Source organism: Pongo pygmaeus, chromosome 1 (genome assembly GCF_028885625.2).
Source record: "Pongo pygmaeus isolate AG05252 chromosome 1, NHGRI_mPonPyg2-v2.0_pri, whole genome shotgun sequence".
NCBI classification, from domain to species: Eukaryota; Metazoa; Chordata; class Mammalia; order Primates; family Hominidae; genus Pongo; species Pongo pygmaeus.
This window is the reverse complement of record NC_072373.2, coordinates 96,254,390-96,282,362: the sequence shown is the minus strand read 5'-3', so window position 1 is coordinate 96,282,362 and position 27,973 is coordinate 96,254,390. Positions and strand designations below refer to the sequence as shown.

General features: G+C 42.8%; 1 protein-coding gene and 1 pseudogene across 2 annotated transcripts in view; one reads left to right on the top strand and one right to left on the bottom strand.

Moving 5' to 3' along the window:
- The window catches only part of NUP210L (nucleoporin 210 like), a 163,136-nt gene that overhangs the window by 85,188 nt on the left and 49,975 nt on the right, over nucleotides 1–27,973 (bottom strand). For both annotated transcript variants that reach the window (XM_054461107.1, XM_054461097.1), the window contains exons 13-16: nucleotides 26,249–26,447; nucleotides 23,261–23,406; nucleotides 18,178–18,399; nucleotides 12,688–12,861 (exon numbers count right to left, since the gene is read on the bottom strand). In XM_054461107.1, coding sequence (XP_054317082.1) covers nucleotides 12,688–12,861; nucleotides 18,178–18,399; nucleotides 23,261–23,406; nucleotides 26,249–26,447 — 741 coding nt within the window. The remainder of the gene's footprint in view (nucleotides 1–12,687; nucleotides 12,862–18,177; nucleotides 18,400–23,260; nucleotides 23,407–26,248; nucleotides 26,448–27,973) is intronic.
- Nucleotides 2,182–3,284, top strand: LOC129011916 (small ribosomal subunit protein eS7-like; annotated as a pseudogene).

Sequence of the window (27,973 nt, the reverse complement as noted above, 5' to 3'; positions counted from 1 at the left end):
AAAAAAAGAACAAACATCAGAGACCTGTGGGACACCATCATACATACCAGTATATGCAAAAAGGGAGTGCTAGAAGGAGAGGAGATAGAAGAATAGAGGAAGAAAGAATATTTGAAGAAATAATGGCCAAAACTTACCAAATTGATGAAAAACATTAAACATTCAAGAAGCTCGAACAACATCAATCCATCAACATCAAGCAGAATAAATTCAAAAAGATCTACATCTAGACACATTATAATCAATCTGTCCAGAGTCAAAGACAGAATCATAAAAACAGAAAGGGGAGGGATTCACCCCTCATAAGGGATCTTCCATGGGATTAATAGCTGATCTTTCATCAGAAACCATGAGGACCAGAAGGCAGTGAGATGACACATTCAAAATAAAAGAAAAAGGGCCAGGTGCGGTGGCTCGCGCTTGTAATCCTAGCACTTTGGGGGGCTGAGGCAGGTGGATTGCCTAAGCTCAGGAGTTTGAGACCAGCCTGGGCAGCATGGTGAAACCCCGTCTCTACTAAAAATCCAAAAAATTAGCCAGGCATGGTGGTGTGGGCCTGTAGTCTCAGCTACTCAGGAGGCTGAGGCACGAGAATTGCTTGAATCCAGGAGGCGGAGGTTGCAATGAGCCGAGATCGTTCCAGCATGGGTTCCAGCAATACTCTGTCTCAAAAAAAAAATAAAAAATAAAATAAAATAAAATAAAATAAAAAGAGTGCCAGCCAACAATTCTATATTGGGCAGAACAATCCTTCAAAAATGGAGAAATTAAGACATTCTAAGATCCAACAAAAATGGAGAGAATTTATTGCTAGCAGACATGTCTTACAAGAAATACTAAAGGGAGTCCTTCAGGCTGCAATGAAAGGTCACTAGACAATAGCTTGAATCACCATGAAGAAATAATCTGGAAAAGATAATTACATAGGTAAATATAAAAGACAGTATAAATGTATTTTCGGTTGTAATTATTCTTTTTTTCTATCTGATTTAAAAGAAAAATATATGGCCGGATGCGGTGGTCCATGCCTATAATCTCAGCAGTTAGGGAGGCTGAGGTGGGTGGATCACCTGAGGTCAGAAGTTTGAGACCAGCCTGATCAATATGGTAAAACCCCGTCTCTACTAAAAATACAAAAATTAGCCAGGCATGGTGGCATGCGTCTGCAGTCCCAGCTACTTGGGAGGCTGAGACAGGAGAATTGCTTGAACCCAGGAGGTGGAGGTTGCAGTGAGCCAAGATCACGCCACTGCACTCTAAACTGGGCGACAGAGCGAGACTCAGTCTCAAAAAAAAAAAGAAAAAAAATATATACGTAAAGTAATAATTATAGGCTGTGTGGTGGCTCAACCCTGTAATCCCAGCACTTTAAGAGGTCAAGGTGGGCGGATCGCTTGAGCCCAGGAGTTCAAGACCAGCCTGGGCAACACAGTGAGACCTCATCTTTACAAAAAAAAAAATTACAAAAATTAGCTAGGCACAGCGGCGTGCGTGTACCTGTAGTCCCAGCTACTAGGGAGGTTGGGGTGGTAGGATCCTTTGAGCCAGGGAGGTGGAGGTTGCGGTGAATCATGAATCAGCCAGGAAAACAGAGGAAGATCCTATCTCCAAAAAAAAAAAAAAAGGCCAGGTACAGTGGCTCATGCCTGTAATCTCAACACTTTGGAAGGCCGAAGTGGGTGGATCATTTGAGGTCAGGAGATCAAGACCAGCCTGGCCAACATGGTGAAACCCTGTCTCTACTAAAAATACAAAAATTAGCTGGATGTGGTGGCACACACCTGTAATCCCAGCTACTCAGGAGGCTGAAGCAGGAGAATCACTTGAGCCTGGGAGGCAGAGAATGCAGTGAACTATGATCACATCACTGCACTCCAGCCTGGGCAATGAAGTGAGAATCTGTCTCAAAAAAAAAAAAAAAAAAGAAAACAATATATATATTTACTGGTTTGATGGGCATAGTATATAAAAATGTAATTTATATGACAAAAACAGCAGAAACAAGGGACAGGAAATGGGTCTATATTGGAGCAAAGGTTTTATACACTACTGAAATTAAGTTGGTATGATGCCAAACTAGGTTACTAAAGATTAAGATGTTAATTGTAATCCTTAGGGTAATAATTAATAAAATCACTCAAAATAACACAACTCCCTAAGCCAACACTAAACAAGAAGGCCATGCAGTTCATCATGAAGCCCAGTGATGAAAAGCTGAGTAAGTTTGAGGCCGGCATTGCTCAGGCTTTTCTTATTTATTTATTTTGTAAGGAAAGAACTTTGGAGTTCTTCCTTTCTTTCCTTTAAACAAAAATTTTAGCTGAGCATGGTGGCTCACGTCTGTAATCCCAGAACTTTGGGAGGCCAAGGTGGGAGGATTGCTTGAGGCCAGGAGCTCAAGACCAGCCTGAGCAAAAAATAAAAATTAGTCAGGCATGGTGCCTCATGCCTATAGTCCCAGCTACTCAGGAGGCTGAGGTGGGAGGATCACTTGAGCCGAAGAGTTCAAGGCTGCAGTGAGCTATGACTGCACCACTGCACTACAGTCTGGGTGATAGAGTGAAAACCTATCTCAAAAAAAAAAAAATTAAATTAAATAATAAAAATTTTACATTAAAATTTTTTTTGAGATGGGGTCTTGCTATATTGCCCAGGCTAGGAGCAAACTCCTGGGCTCAAGCAAGCTCCCACCTCAGCTTCCAACTAGCTGGGACTACAGGTGTCCGACACCACACCTGGCTTCTCAGGCTCTTCTTTAACCTGGAAATAAACTGGGACCTTAAGGCTCAGCTAAGGGAGTTGAATAGAACAGCAGCCAAAGAAATTGAAGTTGGTGGTAGTCACGAACTATCATAATGTTTGTCCCCATATCTCAACTGAAATCTTTCCAGAAAATCTAAGTTCTAGCTAGTATGTGAATGGGAGAAAACGTTCAATGGGAAGCACATTATCTTTATTTGTTAGAGGAGAATTCTGCCTAAGCCAATTCAAAAAAGCCGTACCAAAAAAAAGCAAAAATGTCCCAGGAGCTGCATTCTAATAGCTGTACACAATGAAACCATTGATCTTGGTCAAGGTCAAGATCTCTTGGTCAAGGTCAAGATCACTTGGTCTTCCCATGTGAAATTAGGGGCAACAGAATACGAGCAGCAGGCTCATAAAGGTTCATCTGGACAAAGCATAGCAGGACAATGTGGAACACAAGGCTGAAACATTTTTGGTATTTATAAGGAAAGCTCACAGGCAAGGATGCTAATTTTGAATTCCTAGAGTTTCAGTTGTAAACAAAAGTGGCTAAGTAAAATATCATTCACATATACACAAAAATATAGTAAAAGAAAAAATAAAACAATTAAAATGGTACACTAGAAAATGTCTAACACAGAAGGAGGAAGAGGCCGGGCATGGTGGCTTACACCTGTAATCCCAGCACTTTGGGAGGCTGAGATGGGTGGATTACCCGAGGTCAGGAGTTTGAGACCAGCCTGGCCAACATGGCGAAACCCCATCTCTACTAAAAATACAAAAATGAGCCAGGCATTGTGGCGCATGCCTGTAATCCCAGCTACTTGGGAGGCTGAGGCAGGAGAATCGTTTCAACCTGGAAGGCGGAGGTTGCAGTGAACCAAGATCATGCCATTGCACTCCAGCCTGGGTGAAAGAAATGACTGGGCGCAGTGGCTCACACCTGTAATCCCAGCACTTTGGGAGGCCAAGGTGGGCGGGTCACTCGAGGTCAGGAATTCAGGAATTTGAGACCAGCCTGACCAATATGGTGAAACCCTGTCTCTACTAAAAATACCAAAAAATTTCCCAAGCACGGTGGCGTGCACCTGTAGTCCCAACTACTTGGGAGGAGATTCTGAGGAGAATTGCTTGAACCCCGGAGGCAGAGGTTGCAGGGAGCAGAGATGGCACCACTGCACTCCAGCCTAGGCGACAGAGCGAGACAATCTCAAATAAATAAATAAATAAATAAATAACAACAACAACAACAACAAAAACACCCAGCACTTTGGGAGGCCAAGGCAGGTAAATCAGTCAAAGTCAGGAGTTTGAGACCAGCCTGACCAATATGATGAAACCTCGTCTCTACTAAAAATACAAAAATTAGCTGGGCACGGTGGTGTGTGCTCTTGGATTCCCAGCTACTTGGGAGGGTGAGACAGGAGAATTGCTTGAACCTGGGAGGTATAAGTTGCAGTGAGTCGAGATAGTGCCACCATACTCCAACCTGGGCAACAGAGCAAGACTGCGCTTCTGAAAAAAAAAAAGAAAAGAAAAAGAAGGAAGAAATGGAAGAAGAGGAACAGAAAAGACTTATGACACATAGAAAACAAATAGCAAAATGGCAGACATAATGCCTACCTTATCAGTAATTACATTAAATGTAAATAAATTTTATGTTCCATGAAAAGTCTGATTAGCATAATGAAATTTTTAAATGGCCCAGCTATATGCTATCTGCAAGAGACACTCATTGGTCACAAGTATAAGGATGGAAAAAAAAAGATGTATCATGCAAACAGTAGCCAAAAGAGAGCTGAACTAGTTACACTAACATCAGACAAAACAGAGTTTAATACAAAAATTGTTACTAAAGAAAAGGTCATTTTATAATGATAAAATAATAATCTATAATAAAGAGGTTGTCCTCAGTTCCTGGGAGGTAACCCCTAAACCTTTGGAATTTCTTGAGTAATAGGATTGTGTCTGTTATTTATGGTGGCCCCCTTGGATAACACTTGAGTTTATGCTAATGAGATGACTTAGGATGGAGTTGGATAAGGACAGAAAGACCAATCATGTGATTAGAAGGATGAGGTTTTGGGTCAGGTGATAGCAGCCCCACCTCCAGGGAAAGAGGAGGGCTGGTGATGGAGTTTAACCACGTGGCCAGTTATTCAATTAATCAGGTTTACGTAATGATATCCCAATAAAATGCTGAAGCTGGGCATGGTGGTTCACACCTACAATCCCAGCACATTGGGAGGCTGAGACAGGAAGACCGCCTGAGCCCAGGAGTTCAAGACCAGCCTGGGCAACCCAGTGAGACCGTGACTCTACAGAAAAATTTTAAAATTAGCTGAGTGTAATGGCACAGACCTGTGGTCCCAGCTCCTCTAGAGGCTGAGGTGGGAGGATCACTTAAGCCCAGGAAGTGAGGCTGAAGCAAGCCATAATCATGCCATTGCACTCAGCCTGGGCAACAGAGTGAGATCCTGTCTCAAAAACTCAGTGGAATTTCCTGTTTGGTAAACACATTGATGTGTTCCACCTGATATGTTTTCACCAGATCCTAATCCCATGGAGAGGGCATGGAAGCTGCATGTCTGGGACTCTCTGAAGATTTTTCTCAAAGGATACAAAATGATTTGTATCCTTTATAACGAAACTGTGAGTCATTCTAACAAATTACCAAACTTATTGGTCATAAGTGTGGGTCCCTCAATTTGCAGCTATCATCTGAAGTGAGGGCAGTCTTGTTGGGAACCGTGCCTTTAAAACCGTGGAGTCTGAGCTAACTGCATATTGGTGTCAGAATTGCATTGTGCTATTGCCAAAGGTCAATCTATTAAAAAGATATAACAATTGTCAATGCATATGTACCTAATAACAGAGCCTCAAAATACATGAAGCAAAACCTGACAGAATTGAGAAAGAAACAGACAATTCAATAATAGTTGGAGAGAGCTTGTAGACAGTTGAACAGGTGGAGATTCCCAGAGGATGGCATGCTCAAGGAGGGCATGGAAGCTCCACGCCCCATGCCTGTATCTCACCCTATGTATCTCTTCATCTGTATCCTTTACAATATCCTTTATAATAAACTGGTAAACATAAGTAAATATTTCCCTGAGTTCTGAGTCACTTTGCTTCCGTAATTGGTTCCTTCTGGTGGGTTCTTGGTCTTGCTGACTTCAAGAATGATGCCACGGACCCTCCTGGTCAGTGTTACAGTTCTTAAAGATGTTGTGCTGGGAGTTTGTTCCTTCAGATGTTCAGATGTGTCCAGAGTTTCTTCCTTTTGGTGGGTTCATGGTCTCGCTGACTTCACGAGTGAAGTTGCAGACCTTTGCCTTGAGTGTTACAGCTCTTTAAGGTGGCACGTCTGGACGTGTTCATTCCTCCCAGTGGGTTCATCATCTCGCTGGCTTCAGGAGTAAAGCTGCAGACTTTCACAGTGAGTGTCATAGCTCTTAAAGGTGGCGCATCGGAGTTCTTCATTCCTCCTGGTGGGTTCGTGGTCTCACTGGCTTCAGGAGTTAAGCTGCAGACCTTCCTGGTGAGTGTTACAGCTCATGAGGGTAGTGTGGACCCAAAGAGTGAGCAGCAGCAAGATTTACTCTGAAGAGCAAAAGAACAAATATTCCACAGCACGGAAAAGGAACCGACCGGGTTGCCACTGTCGGCTCAGGTGGCCAGCTTTTATTCCCTTATTTGGCCCCGCCCACATCCTGCTGATTGGTCTATTTTACAGAGCACTGATTGTTCCATTTTACAGAGCGCTGATTGGTCCATTTTACAGAGTGCTGATTGGTCCGTTTTTACAGTGTGCTGACTGGTGCATTTACAAACCTTTAGCTAGGCACAGAGTGCTGATTGGTGTGTTTTTACAGAGTGCTGATTGGTGTGTTTACAATCCTTTAGCTAGACAGAAAAGTTCTCCAAGTCCCCACTGGACCCAGAAGCCCAGCTGGCTTCACCTCTCAACTTCAGCAAATTAATTGAACCCAAAGAGGTCAGGGGAACCCCACCTTGAGGCCAGTTGGTCAGAAGTTCTGGAGGCCTGGATTTGCAACTTGTGTCTTAGGTGGGGGCAGTCTTGGGGACTGAGCCCTCAACCTGTGAGATCTGACAGTAACTCCAGGTAGATAGTGTCAGAATTGAATTGGAGAACACCCAGCTGGTGTCTGCTGCTTGATGTGTGGGGAAAAAACCCATACATTTGGTTACAGAAGTCATCTTTTTTCTTCTTCCCTCTCTCATATTTTTCATGAAACAGAAATCTTCTGTGTTAATGACTGTTGTGGTGGTGTGAGGGCAGAGGAAAAGCACAGTTTGAGAGTTTTTCCTGAACAATTGGTGTGATTGAGGTGGGATTTGATAGAATGGCACTGTGGCACAGAAATGGTGGTTTGGGACGAGAAAGGATGAAAGGGTGGGGGATGAGGAACCTTTAATTCCTGGGTGGCTACCTTGTCATGCATGGTATGAAACTGCAGCTGTGCTGTGTTCAGTTACTAACGGTGAAAGTTAACCAGTGCAATTTAGAGACGGTGGTAGACTCAACAAGGTGGTAAACCCTGTTGTTTTTTCTTTCCTTTTCCTTTTTTTTTTGAGACAGAGTCTCACTCTGTCACCCAGGCTGGAGTGCAGTGGTGCAATCTTGGCTCACTGGAGCTTCCACTTACCTGGCTCAAGCAATCCTCCCACCTCAGCCTCCCCAGTAGCTGGGACTACAGGAGCACATTACCATGCTTGGCTAATTTTTAATTTTTTTTTTTTTTTGAGACAGAGTCTTGCTTTGTTGCCCAAACTGGAGTGCAGTGGTGTGATCTCGGTTCACTGTAACCTCCATCTCCTGGGTTCAAGCGATTCTCATACTCAGCCCCCTGAGTAGCTGGACTCACAGGCATATGAGTAGCTGGACTCACAGGCATATGCCACCACATCTGACTAATTTTTGTATTTTTAGTAGAGATGGGGTTTCACCATGTTGGCCAGGCTGGTCTTGAACTTCTGACCTCAAGTGATCCTCCCACGTCAGCCTCCCAAAGTGATGGAATTAGAGGCATGAGCCACTGCGCCTGGCCTTAAATTTTTTGTAGAGACAAGGTCTCACTATATTGCCCAGGCTGGTTGAGACCCTGCTTTATTTTTTAAAAATTTTTGTCTATTTATTTATTTATTTTGAGACCAGGTTATGAGACTGGCTAATTTTTGTATTTTTGGTAGAGATGGGGTTTTGCCATGTTGCCCAGGCTGGTCTCCAACTCCTGGACTCAAGGGATCCACCTGCTTTGGCCTTCCAAAGTGCTGGGATTACAGGCATGAGCCACTGCATCCAGCCAGGACCCACATTTCTTTAAAAAGTATGTTCTCTAATCACAATGGAGTGAAATTAGAAATCAGTAACAGGAAATCTGGAATATTCACAAATGTGTGGAAATTAAACAAAAACACTCCTAAATAACCAACGAGTTACCAGCCACAGTGGCCAGGCTGGTCTTGAACTCCTGACCTTAGATGATCCACCCAATTCGGCCTCCCAAAGTGCTGGGATTACAGGCGTGAGCCACAGTGCCCGGCCTAAAAATAAAACTAAAGGCCAGGTGCAGTGGCTCACTCCTGTAATCCCAGCACTTTGGGAGGCTGAGGCAGGTGAATCATGAGGTCAGAAGATTGAGACCATCCTGGCTAACAAGGTGAAACCCTGTCTCTACTAAAAATACAAAAAAAATTAGCCAGGCTTGGTGGTGGGTGCCTGTGGTCCCAGCTACTCGGGAGGCTGAGGCAGGAGAATGGTGTGAACTCAGAAGGCAGAGCTTGCAGTGAGCCAAGATCGCACCACTGCACTCCAGCCTGGGTGACAGAGCAAGACTCCATCTCAAAAAAAAAAAAAAAATTAAAGAAAAAATTCCAATTATGATAGCATCAAAAAAGCAAAATATTTAGGAATAAATCTAATGAGTGTAAAACTTGTATACTCTAAACAGGAAACATTGTTGAAAGAAATTAAAGATACAAATAAACAGAAAGACATCCATGTTCATAAATCAAAAGACAATATTATCAAAATGGCAATACTCCTCAAACTGATCTACAGATTCAATGCAATTCCTATCAAAATCTCTGCTGGCTTCTTTGCAGAAATTGACAAGCTGACCCTAAAAATTTATGTGGAAATGCAAGGGACCCAGAATAGCCAAAATAATATTGAAAAAGAACAAAGTTGCAAAATTCATACTTCCCAACCTCAAAACTTACTACAAAACTACAGTGATCAGAACAGTGTGGTACTGACATAAAGATGTATAGATTAATAGAATAGATTTCAGAGTCCAGAAATAAACTCTCATGTTTATGGTTAATAGATTTGCAACAAGAGTGCCAAGACAACTCAAGGTATAAGAAATAATCTTTTTAACAAATGGTGCTGGGTCAAGTGGATACCAACACATAAAAAAAATGAAGTGAGGCTGGGCAAAGTGGCTCATGCCTGTAATCCCAGCACTTTGGGAGGTCAAGGTGGGCAGATCATTTGAGATCAGGAGTTTGAGACCAGCCTGGCCAACATGGTGAAACCCCGTCTCTACTAAAAAGACAAAAATTAGCCAGGCATGGTGGCAGGCACCTGTAATTCCAGCTACTGAGGAGGCTGAGGCATGAGAATAACTTGAACCCAGGAGGCAGAGATTGCAGTGAGCCGAGATCACACCACTGCACTCCAGCCTGGGCAATAGAGTGAGACTCAGTCTCAAAAAAAAAAAAGAAAAGAAAAAAACAAAACCAAAAACACAAAAATGAAGTTAGATCCCTACCTCACACCATAAAAATGAACTCAAAGTGGATCAGAGAGCTAAATGTAAGAGTTAAAACTATAAAACTCATAGAATAAATCAAAGGTATAAATCTTCATGCCCTTGGATTAGGCAATGGTTTCTTAGATTAGACATGACACCAAAAGTACAAACAACAACCATAGTAACAAAACTGAAAAATTGGAATTCATCAAAGTTAAAAAATTTGTGCTTCAAAAGATGTCATTAGAAAAGTGAGGCCAAGCATGGTGGCTCATGCCTGTAATCCCAGCACTTTGGGAGGCCAAGGCCAGAGGATCATTTGAGGCCAGGAGTTTGAGACCAGCCTGGGCAATATAGTGAGACCTCATCTCTACAGGAAAAAAACAAAATTAGCTGGGTATGGTGGTATGTGACTGTAGTCCCAGCCACTTAGGAGGCTGAGGTGAGAGGATAGTTAGCTTGAGCCCAGGAGTTGGAGGTTACAGTGACCTATGATCATGTCACTGCACTGCAGCTTGAGTGACAAAGTGAGACTCTGTGTCTTAAAAAAAAAAGTAAAAGATAACCCACATGATGAGAGAACATTTTTGCAAATCATATATCTGAAAAGAGACTTGTATGTAGAATATATGAAATGAAGAACTCTTGCAACTCAATAAAAAGACTATAGTTCAATTAAAAATTGGCAAAGGATCTGAATATACATTTGTCAAAGGAAGATATACAAATGGCCAATAAGCACATAAAAAGATACACAACATAGGCCAGGCACGGTGGCTCACGCCTGTAATCCCAGCACTTTGGGAGGCCGAGGTGGGTGGATCAGCTGAGGTCAGGAGTTTGAGACCAGCCGGGCCAACATGGTGAAACCCTGTTTCTACTAAAAGTACAAAAATTAGCCGGGCGTGGTGGTGCATACCTATAAGCCCAACTACTCAGGAGGATGAGGCAAGAGAATCACTTGAACCCAGGGGCTGGAGGTTGCAGTGAGCCGAGATCGCACCACTTCACTCCAGCCTGGGCGAAAACAGTGAAGCTCCATTTAAAAAAAAAAAAAAAAAAAGATACATAACATAATTAGACAATGGAAAATACAAATCAAAACCACAATGAGATACCACTTTACACCCACTAGGAAGGCTATAATCAAAATGACAAATAATAGTAATTGTTGGCAAGGATATGGAGAAGCTGGAAGCCTCACACACTGCTAGTGGAAATGTAAAATGGTGCAGCCACTTTGGAAACAGCTGGAAGTTCTTCAAAAGGCTAAGCATGGAATTAACATACAAACCACCAGTTCCACTCTTAGCTATATACTCAAGAGAAATGAAGACATATACTCACACAAAAACTTGTACATGAATGTTCATGGCAGCATTATTCATAATAGCCAAAGGTGGAAACAACACATATATCCATCAACTGATGGCTGGATAAACAAAATGTAGTATATCTACACAATGGAATATTACTTAGCCATAAAAAATGCACTACTGTTACAGGCTACCATATGAATGAACCTTGAAAACATGCTAAATGAAAGAAGCTAAGCACAAAGGACACATAATTGTATTATTCCATTCATATGAAATGTCAGAATAGGCAAATCCATAGAGACAGAAAGTCTATCAGTGGGGTTGCCAGGGGCTAGGAAATGGAGGAAATAAGGAGTGACTGCTAATGGGTATGGAGTTTCTTCCGGAGAAAATGAAAATGACCTGAAGTTAGATAGCACCGATGGTTGCACAACTTTGATTTGAACACTTTAAAAGGGTGATCTGCTGGGCGCGATAGCTGACACCTCTAATCCCAGCACTTTGTGAGACTGAGGTGGGTAGATCCCTTGAGCCCAGGAGTTCGAGACCAGCATGGGCAACATGGCAAAGCCCCATCTCTACTAAAAATACAAAAAATTAGCCAGCATGGTGGCACACACCTATAATCCCAGCTAACTGGGAGGTTGAGTTGGGAAAATCACCTGACCGGGGAAAGTTGAGGCTGCAGATAGTGCCATGTGCTCCAGCCTGGATGACTGGAGTGAGACCCTGTCTCAAAAAAAAAAAAAAAAAATGGTGAATATATGCTAGTGTATGTCAATAGGGTGATGGAGAATCATGTCTGTAACTCACTCTCAAATAGTTCAGGGAAAAAAGTTCTTTTCTTGCAACTTGTCTGTAAATTCGAATTATTTCAAATGAAAAGAAAAATGCCATTGAATGACAATGATGTTATAGAGGTAACTTTTATTCTACTCCACTCAGAGTGCTTTAAAAAAAAGTAACTCCTTCATAAACTTCAAATAATATTTAATGTGAAGTCTGACTCAAAAAAATGGGTTCATAACCTGTAACATCCCATACTGTTGTTCTTCATAATAAAAGGCAGTATGGCATAAATAACATGTACTTTAGAGTCAGACAGAATGTGTTCCTTTCTAGCTTTATGACTGGGAAAATTAATCGACTTTTAGGAGGCTCAGTTTTCTCATCCAGAAAATGGGAGTAACTAATTGATTGCTCTGTTCTGTATGGGCTAAGTAATGACTTCTATGCTCCCAAGCTTGGACCTGTACTCAACATTGTTTATTATATAATATGATGTTCTACTTTCTAGGATAGATAACTCATTTATTTTTCATACCCTGTTGCCTACTTAGTAGCTACATTATTGTTTATCACTATTCTTCATGATTGGTTTGGAGAAGAGGTAAATTTTATTACTTATTAATATTGTTAATAAAAGATTTGGTAGCGAAGGATATCAGCAAAATTTGGAAGTTATGTAGTCAGATCTCAAGTGTCTATTGCCATTATCACAAGCTGATTATGTACTTAAGTATAGTAAACAAGTGTAGCCAATTCTAATCAGTTTAATCACCTCTCCTCAGACACTATCAGAAAATGAGTAATGAGTAAAATAGTTCATTCAATGTTGATAAGTGGAGAAATGGGAACCCTTGTGCACTGTTGGTAAGAATGTAAAATGGTACAGCTGCTGTGGAAAACTGTATGGCAGTTCCTCAAAAAATTAAAAATAGAATTACCATATGATCTGGCAATTCTACTTCTGGATATATACCGCAAAGAATTCCAGACTCTATCTCTAAAGCATGGAAGATAAAAGTGCCAACTTAGTTGGAAACATACTCTGTACTTACCAGCTGTTTGTTGTGCTGTGGCAGAGGACATGGCTGGGTACCAGCTGGCACCTTGTATACTGGAGTTACTGACATACTGGCAGGGTGGGCACAAATGAAGCGAACCTGCAAAACCTCTACAGCTGGACTAGGGTTCAGGACACCTGGATGATTTCCAATTCGGAATGTGAGAACCTTTAAGGAAGTAACAGAACAAGAGATAATTGTGGGTAGATACTTGATGTCAGTCATGCCAATATAAATGTGTTAGAATTATTCAAATTCCAGTATAGAGAGTCCCTTTCACATTATAATCCAGCAAATCCCTTAAAGACATTATAGTTCTTAATTATCTATGCTAAAGGGCATTAATAATATCATGAAAATTTGAAAACAAGTGGAACATTAAAAAAATCTAGGTCAGGCACAGTGGCTCATGCCTATAATCCCAGCACTTTGGGAGGATCACTTGAGCCTAGGAGTTCAAGACCATCACATAGTAAGACCCCATCTCTACAAAAAATCTAAAAATTAGCCAGGCATGGTGGTGCACACCTGTAGTCCCAGTTACTTGGGAGACTGAAGCAGGAGGATCGCTTGAACCCAGGAGGTCAAGGCTACAGTGAGCCATGTTCATGCCACTGCACTCCAGCCTGGGCAACAGAGTGAGACCCTGTCTAAAAAAAAAAAAAATCTAACTTTGACTGGGTGTGGTGGTGTGTACCTGTAATCTCAGCTGCTTGGAAGTCTGAGGCAGGAGGATTGCTTGTGCCTAGGAGTTCAAGACCAGCCTGAGCAACATAGTGAGACCCTGTCTCAGGGAAAAAAAAAAAAATCTAACTTTGACCGATTATTTCAGTCTTTTCCTCTACCAAATATTTTGTTACAAGTTGATAAAAAGTGAAAAAACTAATTCGTGTTTCCACTCATCTCTAGTAGAAGTAGTAATGAATAACGGAATGTGGAAACAAAAAGAAGTTAGGAAACTTCAAATGAGGGTTAATTAGACCTGAAATTACCAATAGCTCACTCAACAAACTAGGAAATGAAGGAAACTATCTCAACATGATAAAAGCCTTATCACAGTTAACATCATACTCAATAGTAAAAGACTGATTCAAAAAATGGCAAAGGCCCAGCGCAGTGGCTCACACCTGTAATCCCAGCACTTTGGGAGGCTGAGGTGGGCAGATCACCTGAGGTCAGGAGTTCAAGACCAGCCTGGCCGATATGGTGAAACCCCATCTCTACTAAAGACACAAAAATTAGCCAGGCATGGTGCCACACGCCTGTAGTCCCAGCTACTTGGGAGACTGAGGAAAGAGAATCACTTGAACCCGGGAGGCGGAGGTTGCAGTGAGCCAAGATCATACCATTGCACTCCAGCCTGGGTGACAAGAGTCTAACTCCATCTAAAAAAAAAAAGAAAGAAAGCAACTGAAAATAACAAGTGTTGGTGAGGTTCTGGAGAAATGGGAACCCTTGTGCACTGTTGGTAGGAAAGTAAAATGGTACAGCTGCTGTGGAAAATAGTATGGTGGTTCCTGAAGAAATTAAAAATAGAATTACCATATGATCAAGCAATTCCACTTCTGGGTATATATACCCCAAACAATTAAAAAGCAGATCTTGAAAGATAGCTGTATTTGTTAACAGCATTATTATTATTATTGTTATTGTTATTATTATTATTATTTGAGACAAAGTCTCACTCTGTTGCCCAGGCTGGAGTGCAGTGGCATGATCTTGGTTCACTGTAACCTCCGCCTCATGAGTTCAAGAGATTCTTGTGACTCATCCTCCTGAGTAGCTAAGACTACAGGCACGTGCAACCACACCCGGCTAATTTTTGTATTTTCAGTAGAGACAGGGCTTTGCCATGTTGGCCAGGCTTATCTCGAACTCCTGGCCTCAATTGATCCACCTGCCTCAACCTCCCAAGGTACTGGGATTACAGGTGTGAGGCACTGTGCCTGGTCAACAGCAGCATTATTCATGATCACTAAAACCTTACTCTAAGCCACCCAAGTGTCCATCAATGGATGAGTGGATAAGCAAAATTTCTTTTTCTTTTCTTTTCTTTTTTTTTTTTTTTGAGAGTGACTCTTGCTCTGTTGCCCAGGCTGGAGTGCAATGGCATAGTCTTGGCTCACTGAAATCTCCACCTCCCAGGTTCAAGCAATTCTCCTGCCTCAGCCTCCCAAGTAGCTGAGATTACAGGTGCCCACCACCACGCCCAGCTAATTTTTGTATTTTTAGTAGAGATGGGGTTTCACCATATTGGCCAGGCTGATCTCGAACTCCTGACCTCAAATGATCTGCCCGCTTTGGTCTCCCAAAGTGCTGGAATCATAGGCATGAGCCACTGCGCCCGGCCACAGAATTTCATATATACATATATATGTATATAATTTTATATGTACATATTTTATATATACATATATATAAAGGAATATTATGCAGCCTTAAAAGGAAGGAAATTCTGACATACATTACAGTGTGAATAAACCTTGAGAACATTATGTTAAATGAAATAGGCCAGTCATAAAAAGAAAAATACTATATGATTCCATTTATGTGACGTACTTAGAGATGCCAAAATTACAGAGACAGAAAGTAGATTGGTGGTTGCCAGGCACTGGGGTGAAGCAGAAATGGGGAGCTATTCTTTTTTTTTTTTTGAGACGGAGTCTCGCTCTGTCGCCCAGGCTGGAGTGCAGTGGCGTGATCTCGGCTCACTGTAAGCTCCGCCTTCCGGGTTCATGCCATTCTCCTGCCTCAGCTTCCTGAGTAGCTGGGACTACAGGCGCGCGCCACCACGCCTGGCTAATTTTTTTTTTTTTTAGTAGAGATGGGGTTTCACCGTGTTAGCCAGGATGGTCTCGATCTCCTGACCTTGTGATCCGCCCGCCTCGGCCTCCCAAAGTGCTGGGATTACAGGCGTGAGCCACCGTGCCCGGTCTTCTTTTTTTTTTTTATGTGAAGTCTTGCTCTGTCGCCCAGGCTGGAGTGCAGTGGCGCGATCTCAGCTCACCGCAACCTCTGCCTCCCGGGTTCAAGCAGTTCTTCTGCCTGAGCCTCCTGAGTAGCTGAGATCACAGGTGCATGCCACCATACCTGGCTAGTTTTTTTTTTTTTTTTTTTCAGCAGAGATGGGGTTTCATCATGTTGGCTAGGCTGGTTTCATACTCCTGACCTCAAGTGATCCACCTGCCTCAGCCTCTCAACGTGCTAGAATTACAGACATAAGCCACCACACCCAGCCAAGAGTTATTCTTTAATGGGTATAGAGTTTCTATATGTTTTGTTTGTTTGTTTTTTGAGACGGGATCTTGCACTGTCACCCAGGCTGGAGTGCAGTGACTAGATCATAGCCCACTGTAACCTCAAACTACTGGGCTCAAGTGATCCTCCTGCCTCAGCCTCCCAAATAGCTAGGACTATAGGTGTCTGCCATGACACCCAGCTAATTTTTTATTTTTTAGTAGGGACAGGGTCTCACTATGTTGTCCAGGCTGGCCTTGAATTCCTGGCCTCAAGTGATCCTCCTGCCTTGATTCCCCAAAGTGCTGGGATTATAGGTGTGAGCCACTGTGCCCAGCCTTAGAGTTTCAGTTGTATAAGATGAAAAGAGATGGATGGTAGTGATGGCTGCACAAGATTATGAATGTACATAATACTATTGAACTGTACATTTAAAAACATGATTAAGATGGTAATTTTAGGCTGGGTGTGGTGCCTCATGCCTGTAATCCCAGCACTTTGGGAGGCCGAGGTGGGCAGATCACCTGAGGTCGGGAGTTTGAGATCAGCCTGGCCAACATGAAGAAACCCCATCTCTACTAAAAATACAAAATTAGCTAGGTGTGGTGGCGCATGCCTGTAATCCCAGTTACTCAGGAGGCTGAGGCAGGAGAATCACTTGAACCCAGGAGGCGGAGGTTATGGTGAGCCAAGATCGTGCCATTGCACTCCCACCTGGCAACAAGAGCAAAACTCCATCTCAAAAAAAAAAGATGGTAATTTTACCACAATAAAAAATTGAGGACCAAAATAAGTAATTAGCCCTGAAATTACTAATAGCTAGTTATGTATAGAGTAAAGTTCACTACAAATATTAGAAAGAAACCTATGTAGTGAGCTATGATCGTTCCACTACACTCTAGCCTGGGCAGCAGTGTGAGACCCTGTCTCTAAAAAATAAAAATAAATAAATAAAATAAAATAGAATGAAGTTCAATGGATTACAGCACAGTTCTTATCAAGTTAAAATCTTACATTGATTCCCTTATGTGCTGGTTAGCTGTGCTGTTTCACAGTCATACCTTGAATTCTCAAGCCCAGTAAAACTGAGAATCTTTGTTACTGATTTTGATAGAAGTACAGCACAGCTGTGAATGAAAACTATGCAAATCCATCAGTACCTCTATAAATAATTAAAACTCAGCTGGGTGTAGTGCCTCATGCCTATAATCCCAGCACTTTGGGAGGCCAAGGTGGGTGGATCACTTGATCCCAGCAGCTTGAGACCAGCCTGGCCAACATAGTGAAACCCTGCCTATATAAAAAAACAAAAATGGCTGGGCACGGTTGCTCACGCCTGTAATCCTAGCACTTTGGGAGGCCGAGGCAGGCAGATCACAAGGTCAGGAGTTTGAGACCAGCCTGACCAACATGGTAAAACCCCGTCTCTACTAAAAATACAAAAAATTAGCGAGGCGTGGTGGCACGCACCTGTCATCCCAGCTACTCAGGAGGCCAAAACAGGAGAATCTCTTGAACCTGGAAGGCGGAGGTTGCAGTGAGCCGAAATTGCACCACTGCACTCCAGCCTGGGCAACAGAGCAAGACTCCGTCTCAAAAACAACAACAACAACAACAAAAATTAGCTGGGCATGGTGGTGTGTGCCTGTGGTCACAGCTACTCAAGAGGCTGAGGCATGAGAATTGCTTGAACCCAGGAAGCAGAGGGTGCAGTGAGCCGAGATCATGCCACTGCACTTCAGCTTGGGCAACAGAGCGAGACCCTGTCTCTAAATAAATAAACAAAAATAATTAAAAATAATTCAACTGATAGAGATAAAATATATTTATTATTCGTATCAGTGTAGATCTAATTAGTTCCTCAAAATTGCTAACCATAGATGATACTTCAAAGTTTCCCTTCCTTGAATTCTTAAAGTTGGGAAACCAAATATTCTAAAGTCTACAACACAAGGAAGTGAATTATAATGATAATGTGATTGCAAATAATGTGAAATAAGCTCATCACTACAAAAAGATCTTGTTTAGTTCGTGAACTGCTGGAATTCTTGGATGAGCAAATTGAAACCTCTGGGTATATTTTAAGGATAATAAGGTTTTAGAAAAAACAATCCTTTGATCAATAATTAGAATTTTCCTATTTAGTCCATAAACTAAATTCAGCGGAATCTGAAAAGGAATGGCTGGAAGTACAAAGGACTTGGAGTATTACACTAAAGAAAATGTTACAAAAAACTGTTTTCCTACTTGTTCCCCTAAATCCAGGCATTGGATCCGGTAGATGTACTGGTTCTGTTTTCTCTTAGATGGCAGCCACACTTGTGCTATTCCAATCTTCTCTGTCTTCTCCGCATTCAATTCCAAAAAAAATCGGGAGGGCTCCAAGATCCATGGACGAGGACCCCCTTCAAATACCATTTCCTTCACAGACTGCCATGTCACCAATGCCACTTCCACAGGATTTAGAGCCTGATGATATTTAAAGAAATTAATTCCTGATAGGTTAGGGAATTCAATAATTTTCTAAAGTGAAACACTAGTTATCTGAATATGCTGCAAATGACGTTAAACTTAATTCCCAAATTAAGAGATATGTATGCCATGCCTCTCACTTGGAATGCTTCTCAACCTAATTTGGATCCTACCTATCTTTTGAACCTAACTATTATGTTACTTTATCCATTAATTTGTGTCCAGTCATTCTAGACCACACCACTTCTGCATCCTCTAAGCTCTTACAGTATTTATCTGTACCACTCATTTGTACACTGTTCATTTCCTAATGTTATTATGTGTGTGTCAAGTGCTATGTATAAATCTAATAATTTTTGTTGTTTTCTCTAGTTATATAACTCCTTAAAAGGAGTCAGTATCTTATACCTAATTTGTTTTAGTATTTCTCTTCTTCACTGGGATTTAGTACAATGTTGTGCACAGAAAAGGTACTGTATAAATAACTACATAAGCATTTTTTTCAGGCTAGAGAATGGAAGATAAGATGCATAAGCATTTTAAACTGATATTTTACTAAAGTATCAAAGAACTTCTGCCCTAAAAATATAAAAATAATACATCTATACACTTCACCATATTTCTCCAAGAACTTTATAAGCTAAGAAGTAGACAATATAGGTATTACTCAATTCAGTATGGAGGAGTTGTATTCCATTTATAGATGAGGAAACTGGCATTAGGGGAATGAAGTATTCTCAAAGTGTAGGTTATTTTTGTATGGCACACAATGTCCACAACAGTGACTAATTTTTTTTTATTTTACTTTAAGTTCTGGGATACATGTGCAGAATGTGCAGGTTTGTTACATAGGTATACATGTGCCATGGTGGTTTGCTGCACCCATCAACCCATCATCTACATTAGGTATTTCTCCTAATGCTATCCATTCCCGAGGCCCCCACCCCCTGACAGTCCACAGTGTGTGATGTTCCCCTCCCTGTCTCCATGTGTTCTCATTGTTCAACTCCCACTACAGTGACTAAGTTTTAAAACGAAGTAGAGAGTTGAAGCAATTATTCTAAAAATGTAAGCAAACTATGCTTTCTTTCCAGAACTGTTCAGTCATATTTATTATTGAGTACCATTAAAACTGAAAATTTCTATCCCTGATGGTAGTATTCTCTTAAATAATGTATATATAATTCAATAAATATTCACTTATGAGGATACAGTAATAGAAATCCAAATAAAGTCTTGTCTCACAGGGGAGCCCACAATCTGAGAGAGACAGACTTAGAGTAGGTAAAGAGTACAATAAGTGTTACAAAAAGACATGTGGCCAGGTGCGGTAGCTCATGCCTGTAATCCCAGCACTTTGGGAGGCTGAGGTGGGTGGATCACTTAAGGTCAGGAGTTTGAGACCAGCCTGGCCAACATGGTGAAATCCCATCTCTACTAAAAATACAAAATTATCCGAGCATGGTGGTGCACGCCTGTAATCCCTGCTACTTGGGAGGCTGAGGCAGGAGAATCAGTTGGAGGCAGAGGTTGCAGTGAGCCAAGATTGCACCATTGCACTCCAGCCTGGGCAACAAGATCAAAACTTGGTCTCAGAAGAAGAAAAAAAAAAAAAAAAAAAAAGACATGTTACAGAGTGCCATACAAGTTTTTGGCCAGGTGTGGTGGCTCATGCCTGTAATGCAAGCACTTTGGGAGGCCAAGGCAGGCGGATCCCTTGAGCCCAGGAATTCGAGAGCAGCCTGGCCATCATGGCAAAACCCCATATCTACTAAAAATACAAAAATTAGCTGGGCATCATGGTGCGCACCTGTAATCCCACCCACTTGGGAGGCTGAGGCACAAGAATCGCTTGAACCTAGCGGGTGGAGGTTGCTGAGATTGCGCCACTGCATTCTAGCCGGGGCAACAGAGTGAGACTCTGTCTCAAAAAAATAAAAAAGTTTTTGACACAAGAAATGAATGGAAAAAATAAACACAGAGGTCTCGTAGATGGCCTTTCTGAAAAAGCAAAACAAATGATTCCTTTTTCTTAGATGTATAGTCAAAAACTAACCAGATGAACTGAATTAAGCTGATAATATAAAAGGACAAATTGAGAACTGTACCATGTACTGAAACACAGTAATGATAACAAGGGTAGAACACACATATTTTTAAACAATTTGTTTTTCATCAGGCAAGGGGAAAGACACGTGACTAACATACTAGGTAGAAAAAGAAAATCATCATCTCACTTCCTTTCCTTTAAGGACGACTTTCATTCAGGGGAGATCTGATTTGTGGACACTCAATATATATAAAATAAGCCTAAGGACAATGATAAAAGTAAGAAAAAACCTAATGGAACTTTGCAATGAGCCACAGCCAAGCACTTGCATTTAGTTAGGCAAGAAGGAGGACTCACCCACCAAGGGAACTAGTGAAATATACTTGAACCATATATTTAATATATATGCTACACAATGTACAATGAGGCCAACTTAAAATGCAAATTTGAATGAATAATTTATCTTTTTTCTTTTACCTTACTTTACTTCTTTCACTAGTGTTAACATTTTTCCCTGTGGGTGCTCCTTATTCCAAGAGGCATTGAGTCACGATTTGTCAGCATCTATCAGCAAGAACTTGTAGATACCAATTTTAGCTACTGCTGGAATCAAATAGGATGTAGAAACCATGCCAGTCTCTATCTACTTTTATTTTGAACTGTTGCAGGATCCTTGGGGTGTCGCTTTTCTGGCTGGAAACCTCTGTGGCTGGTGGCACCTTTGCCCAAGTTTTGTTTGGGCCCACTGGGCTCGTTCCATCCACTCGGCCTGGCAGGCTGTGCTTGGCTCATGCTACCAGCCTGGATCTCACACCTGCCAAGGGTGAGCCAGGCATGGAGTGGCAACAGGTATGTGAGTGAGTGAGCATGGGGTCCAGCCACTGCAGTCAGGCACACCAGTTGCTGCAGTGGGACAGGCAGCTACAGGTGCCGGCATGGGCACTGGCTCTCTGCAAACCTGTGGCTGGATCAGGTGCACTGCAAGCAGCTTCCACGCTGCCACTGGGGAACACAGTGGTGCCTGGAAGCTTAGAGACTCCAGGAACCACAGGGCCCCGAAGTGGGAGTCACAGCCCTGGCTTGGGGAGCTCCCAGGTCTTGGCTCCCTGAAGAGTCACAGTTCTTCTCTCCTTCTCTTCACCCACAACGTGGTGAGCAAGGGGCATGTTTCAGCCCTGTTTGTGTTATAGCTCTTTCAGCCCTGCCATTGGGCAAGTCCCAAGTTCTTGTCCTGCGTCCAAAAAGAATAAGATACGCAGAACAAGTGGAGGGTGAGCAAGGTGAAGAAGAGCTTTATTGAGTAACAGAATAGCTCAGAGGAGGCCCTGGAGTGGGTAGTACCTCTCTGCTGCTGGTCATCCCGGTGTCTGCAGCTCTCAGCAGAGAGGAGGCCCTGGAGTTGGTAGCTCCTCTCTGCAGCTGGTTGCCCAATGTCTTCTGCCCAGCTCTGGCTGAGCCTGGAGCTTTTATGGGCATCAGAGGGGAGGAAGTCCACACTGATTGGTACATGGGCAGCCATGGGTGGGCCTGGAAAAGGCATCACAAGTTCCCGCTCTGGTCTGCAGGACTGGCAGCCTGGACCCCAGCCTTCAGGCCCTACCTGGCCTGAAGGTAGGGCCTCACCAGGGACTGCACCTTCTGCCCAGGAACTTGTCTGCCTCCTGCTGTTGTTCATGGCACCCAGGCTGTAGGTGCCAAGGGGCACCTACAGGCCAGTGCCGAGCTGCCCTCAGCTCCCCTTTGGCTTCCCTCCTATGCTCGTTGGTGCCCAAACTCTGGAGGGGGCCAAGGCAGCAGGGGCCTGGCATGTCAAAATTGCCCCAAGCATGTGCTCATCTGGCCAGATTGTGACAGTGCCCAGGATTGGCCCAACTTTGTTCTGAGATTGGAGTTAGTGCTGACAGCAGGAAGAAGCCAGGCAGCGGGAGCATGCAAAAGGGGCCTTCCTTGGTCCCCAAGAGTACAAGGATGCCTGGGTCCACAGCTGCCATTTGGGTAGCTGCAGTTGCATGGCAAGGGGGTAGTGGGACTGGGGCAGGGGTGCATCTCCTGCCTGCTCGGTGAAGCAGGAGGCCTGGGTCCGCAGTCATGACTTGGGCAGCCAAAGCTGCACCCAGGGAGCTCCCACCCCACCAACTCAGAAGGAGTGGGGCTCCTGGGGCTCCCACTTGGCGTCGGCTCCAAACAGCTCCACGGAGTGTGCAGCCCCAGCTGCATCTCCCTGCTGCAGCTGGCGTGATGGCAGCAGCTGCTCCAGACAGGCTGCCGCTGCCATCAGAACCACTTATCATACTATCTCCATTATAATGAACCAGTCCTTAGGGCTCAATATAATGGCTTCTGTGCTTAAAATCCATAAGTATATAGGGTAAAAGATGATTGACTTCCCTCCATAGGACAGAAATTATCTTTCAGGGTTCTTCAAAAGGGAGTACACTAACATACTAATTTTTGTATTTACAGAGATATATGCACATGTAAAAATTCAGATAGCACCTTAAGATTAGTGTACTTTATGAACTTTTCTGTACATATTTTATACCTCAGTAAAAAAGAAGAAAGGAGAACATCTAAAACTTTCTGATACAACTTAAAGATATTCCTGTGACAGAAGCATGAGGGAGTAAACTCCCTGGAGACTTAGGTTTGAGGAGAGAGCTGTAGATCTAAAAACAAAAAAGTGGCAAGTAAAGAGAACATAAATGTCATTGATCCTTAGTAGAGACCACAGATAGCTAGCAAGCCCATAAGCGGACATAGTTGAGTCCATTAAAAGAAATGCCAGTTCCTTACCGTGAAATATCTTACCTTTAGGGGTTCATAAGCAGCAAATGTAGCACTGCTCTCCAAGTACTTGTCACATTCATTCACACTTACTGTTACCAGAGCATGGCCGAGAGATTTAGCTGCGATATGTGTACTGGAACAATGCATTGGTCCAGGTCTTTGAATACCTGTGAATCAAAAACCATGATTTTGGCAGGGCGTGGTGGCTCAGGCTTGTAATCTCAGCACTTTGGGAGGCCAAGGCAGGCAGATTGCTTGAGCTCCGAAGTTTAAGACCCGCCTGAAAAACATGGTGAAACCCCGTCTCTACAAAATATTAAAAAAATTAGCCAGGCATGGTGGCGTGCACCTGTAGTCCCAGTTACTCAGGAGGCTAAGGAAGTAGGATCACTTGAGCCCAGGAGGTCGAGGCTGCAGTGAGTCGTGATTGCACCACTACACCCCAGCCTGGGCAACAGAGTTAAGACCTTACCTAAAAAAAAAAATAAAAAACCCAAAACAAATATGATTTCAGTGGGGTAACAAGCAGTTAGTTTTTTTTGTTTTGTTTTGTTTCTTTGACATGGAGTCTCGCTCTTGTTGCCCAGGCTGGAGTGCAATGGTGCAATCTCGGCTCACTGCAACCTCCGCCTCCTGGGTTCAAGTGATTCTCCTGCCTCAGCCTCCTGAGTAGCTGGGATTACAGGCACCTGCCACCATGTCTGGCTAATTTTTTGTATTTTTAGTAGAGACAGGGTTTCACTGTGTTGGCCACACTGGGCTCAAACTGGGCAATGGAGTGAGATTCCATCTCAAAAAAAAAAAACAAAATTTAAATAAAAATGAATAAATAAAGTAGTTAATTTAGCTAGAACCACATATGAAGCAAAAGTATGAAATCATGAAAAGTAGGTTGGGTTATATTGCAGAGGGGTCTTGAATGCCAAACTAAAAGGATTTTGGCTCCATTCCACTGACAATGAGAAGTCTCTCAAAATTTTTGAGCAGAAATAAATCATGCTGCTATAAAGACACATGCACACGTATGTTTATTGCGGCATTATTCACAATAGCAAAGACTTGGAACCAACCCAAATGTCCAACAATGATAGACTGGATTAAGAAAATGTGGCACATATACACCATGGAATACTATGCAGCCATAAAAATGATGAGTTTATGTCCTTTGTAGGGACATGGATGAAATTGGAAATCATCATTCTCAGTAAACTATCGCAAGAACAAAAAACCAAACACCGCATATTCTCACTCATAGGTAGGAATTGAACAATGAGAACACATGGACACAGGAAGGGGAACATCACACACCAGGGCCTGTTGTGGGGTGGGGGGAGGGGGGAAGGATAGCATTGGGAGATATACCTAATGCTAGATGATGAGTTAGTGGGTGCAGCACACCAGCATGGCGCATGTATACATATGTAACTAACCTGCACATTGTGCACATGTACCCTAAAACTTAAAGTATAATAATAATAAATAAATAAATAAATAAAAGAAACCTAGTAGCTCTTGCAGGCAACTGTCTACCCTTCTCATTTTCAATCCTGTTCTCCAGAAAGTTCTTAATAAATTTATTCAGACAACAAAAAAAAATACCAAAGTTGAGTTCATGAAGCTCCATCTGATAGCCATGATGATCAGAGGTAAGAATAGTCAGGAGGATTTTGTTGTCCTACGTGGGAAATAAGGGGCTAAATATTAAAATACTCTGAGAGGAGGGGAAAGACCACTTGAACCCGGGAGTGAGGGTGTGTATATATGTATGTATGTATGTAGTATAATGAGCAAGGGCAAAGCAAAAGTCCAATTTGAGACCAAGCTTATAGATGTAAGAATTAAATAGTTAATGTATAAAAAGTATTCAGAACAGAGCTTGGCAAAGAGTAAATGCTAAGCAAATCTTAGATGCTACTACTGTCATTATATTGATGAAAAAACAATGGGGATCAGGATCAAATAAGAAGTTCAATAGCAGGAAAGGATGTTGGCCGTTATTCATATTTTCTGTTTTATTAGAAAGAGACATTTTATCCTTTTTCAATAAATTGAATGTATGCATATATTAAATGGCTCTACATTCCTCTTAAAAAGACATATGGTATATATATTAGGGGAAGAAAGAAGAGCTTGAGGCTAGAAATGGAAAACCTTACTGTGAACTAAAATCTGATATTGACCTTGCACTTGTAATCCCAGCTACTTGGGAGGCTGAGATAGCAGGATAGCTTGGGCCCAGGAGTTCAAGGTTACAATGTTCTATGATTGCACCACTGCACTCCAGCCTGGGTGACACGGTGAGACCCGGTCTCTAATAATAATAATAATAATAAAAAATAAAAACTGGCTGGGCACAGTGGCTCATGCCTGTAATCCCAGCACTTTGGGAGGCCGAGGCGGGCAGATCACCTGAGGTCAGGAGTTCAAGACCAGCCTGGCCAACATGGCGAAACCATGTTACTAAAAATAAAAAATTTTTAGTATTTTTGTTAGATGTTTCGTGGCATCTAACCCACTAAACCATGTTACTAAACCATGTTAGTAACCATGTTACTAAAAATACAAAAATTAGCCGGGCATGGTGGTGGGCATCTGTAATCCCAGGTACTTAGGAGGCTGAGGCAGGAAAATCGCTTGAACCTGGGAGGTGGAGTTTGCAGTGAGCCAAGATCGTGCCACTGCACTCCAGCCTGGGCGACAAAAGCGAGATGCTGTCTCAAAAAACAAAAACAAACAAACAAAAAACTGATATTGGCCAGCTGCAATGTTGTTCAGCTTCTGTGCCTGTGTTTCTATATCTGTAAAATGAGGAGTATAACACTTACTACAAGGCATTTGACAAAATAAAGTATTATAAAGAAAAGTAATATGTGAATTTAGACTATAATTGGTAGTTTCTGAATTGTTGATTGCTTCCTTAAAGACAAAGAAAGTAATCTGTCACAGTGGTAGAGTTAAAGATAAATAAATAAAGACAAAGGAAGGAGAAGATAAAAAGGCTACTTTTACCTTCTTTGAGAGGAGTAAAGACTCCTTGTTTATCCAAGTTCAGGTCCAAGGATAAATGAGAGCAGTCTGTGAATGCCATGGCTTCTTTGGTCTCTTTATTTACGTGATACATTGCAATGGGGATTTCTATAATCTGGCCAATCTCCACATCAGCATGAAATGGTAACAGTTCCATTTTGTTCAGTTTCAGGACATGTATCTGGAGGGGAAAAATTCATCTTTCAAGAAAGTTATGTTAAAAAAAGTCTTAGGAGGAGGAGAAGCAAGATGGCCAAATAGAACCCTCCAGTGATTGTCCTCCCTGCAGGAACACCAAATTGAATGACTATCCACACAAGAAATCACCTTCATAAGAATAAAAAATCAGATGAGCAATCACAGTACCTGGTTTTTAACATCATATCAAGGAAGGAGCCACTGAAAGGGGAAGAAAAGAGTCTAGAATTGCCGACATCACCTCTCTTCCCTTCCCAAGCAGTGGCAGCGGCCACATGGTGCAGAGAGAGAATCTGTGCACCTGGGGAGTGCAGTGATTGTGGGACTTTGTATTCCACAATCACTGCACTCCCCCAGGTGCACAGATTTGGAACTCAGTGCTGCCTACTACAGTGGAAAGCAACACAGGGCAGAATTCAGTCAGTGCCTGTGGAAGGAGCATTTAGACCAGCGCTAGCCAAAGGGGAATTACCCATCCCAGTGGTCTGAACCTGAGTTCCAGCTAGCCCCGACACTGTGGGCTAAAGCACTCTGAGGTCCTAAATAAACTCGAAAGGCTGTCTAGGCCACAAAGACTGCAATTCCTGGGCAAGTTCTGGTGCTGTACTGGGCTTGAAGCCAGTGGATCTGGGATGCATGTGACCTAGTGAGACACCTGCTGGGGTGGCCAAGAGAGTGCTTGTACCACTCCTCCCCACACCCCAGGCAGCAGAGCTCATAACTCTGGGAGAGTTACTCCTTCTTCCGACTTGAGGAGAGGAGAGGGGAGAGTAAAAAGGACTTTGTTTTGCAACTCGGATAATAGCTCAGCCACAATAGAGCATCAGGCAGAGTCACAAGGCCCGCATTTCAGACACTAACTCCCTGAAAACATTTCTATACACACCCTGGGGCAGAAGGGAACCTGCTGTCTTGAAAGGAAGGACACTGTCCTGGCAGGATTCATCACTTGCTGATTAAAGAGCCCTTGGGCCTTGGCCAGGTGCAGTTGCTCACGCACGTAATCCCAGCACTTTGGGAGGCTGAGGTGGATGAATCACCTGAGGTCAGGAGTTCAAAACCAGCCTGGCCAACATGGCGAAACCCTGTCTCTACTAAAAATACAAAAATTAGCTGGGCGTGGTGGCGGGTGCCTGTAATCCCAGCTATCAGGAGGCTGAGGCATGAGAATCGCTTGAACCCGGGAGGTTGCAGTGAGCCGAGATCACGCCACTGCACTCCAGCCTAGGCGACAGAGCAAAAATCCATTAAAAAAAGAAAAAAAGAGCTCTTGGGCCTTGAATAAACATTTGGTGGTTGCCAGTATTTGATGCAGGCCTTAAGTGACACTCAGTGCCATGCTGGCTTCAGGTGTGACCCAGTACATTCCCAGCTGTGATGACCATGAGCAGAGACTTCTTCTGCTTAAGAAAAGGAAATGAAAAAGTTAAGGGGACTTTGTCTTACAGCTTGGGTACCAGCTCAGCTCTACTACTTGGTAGAGCACCAAGTGGGCTTCAGGGGTCCCCA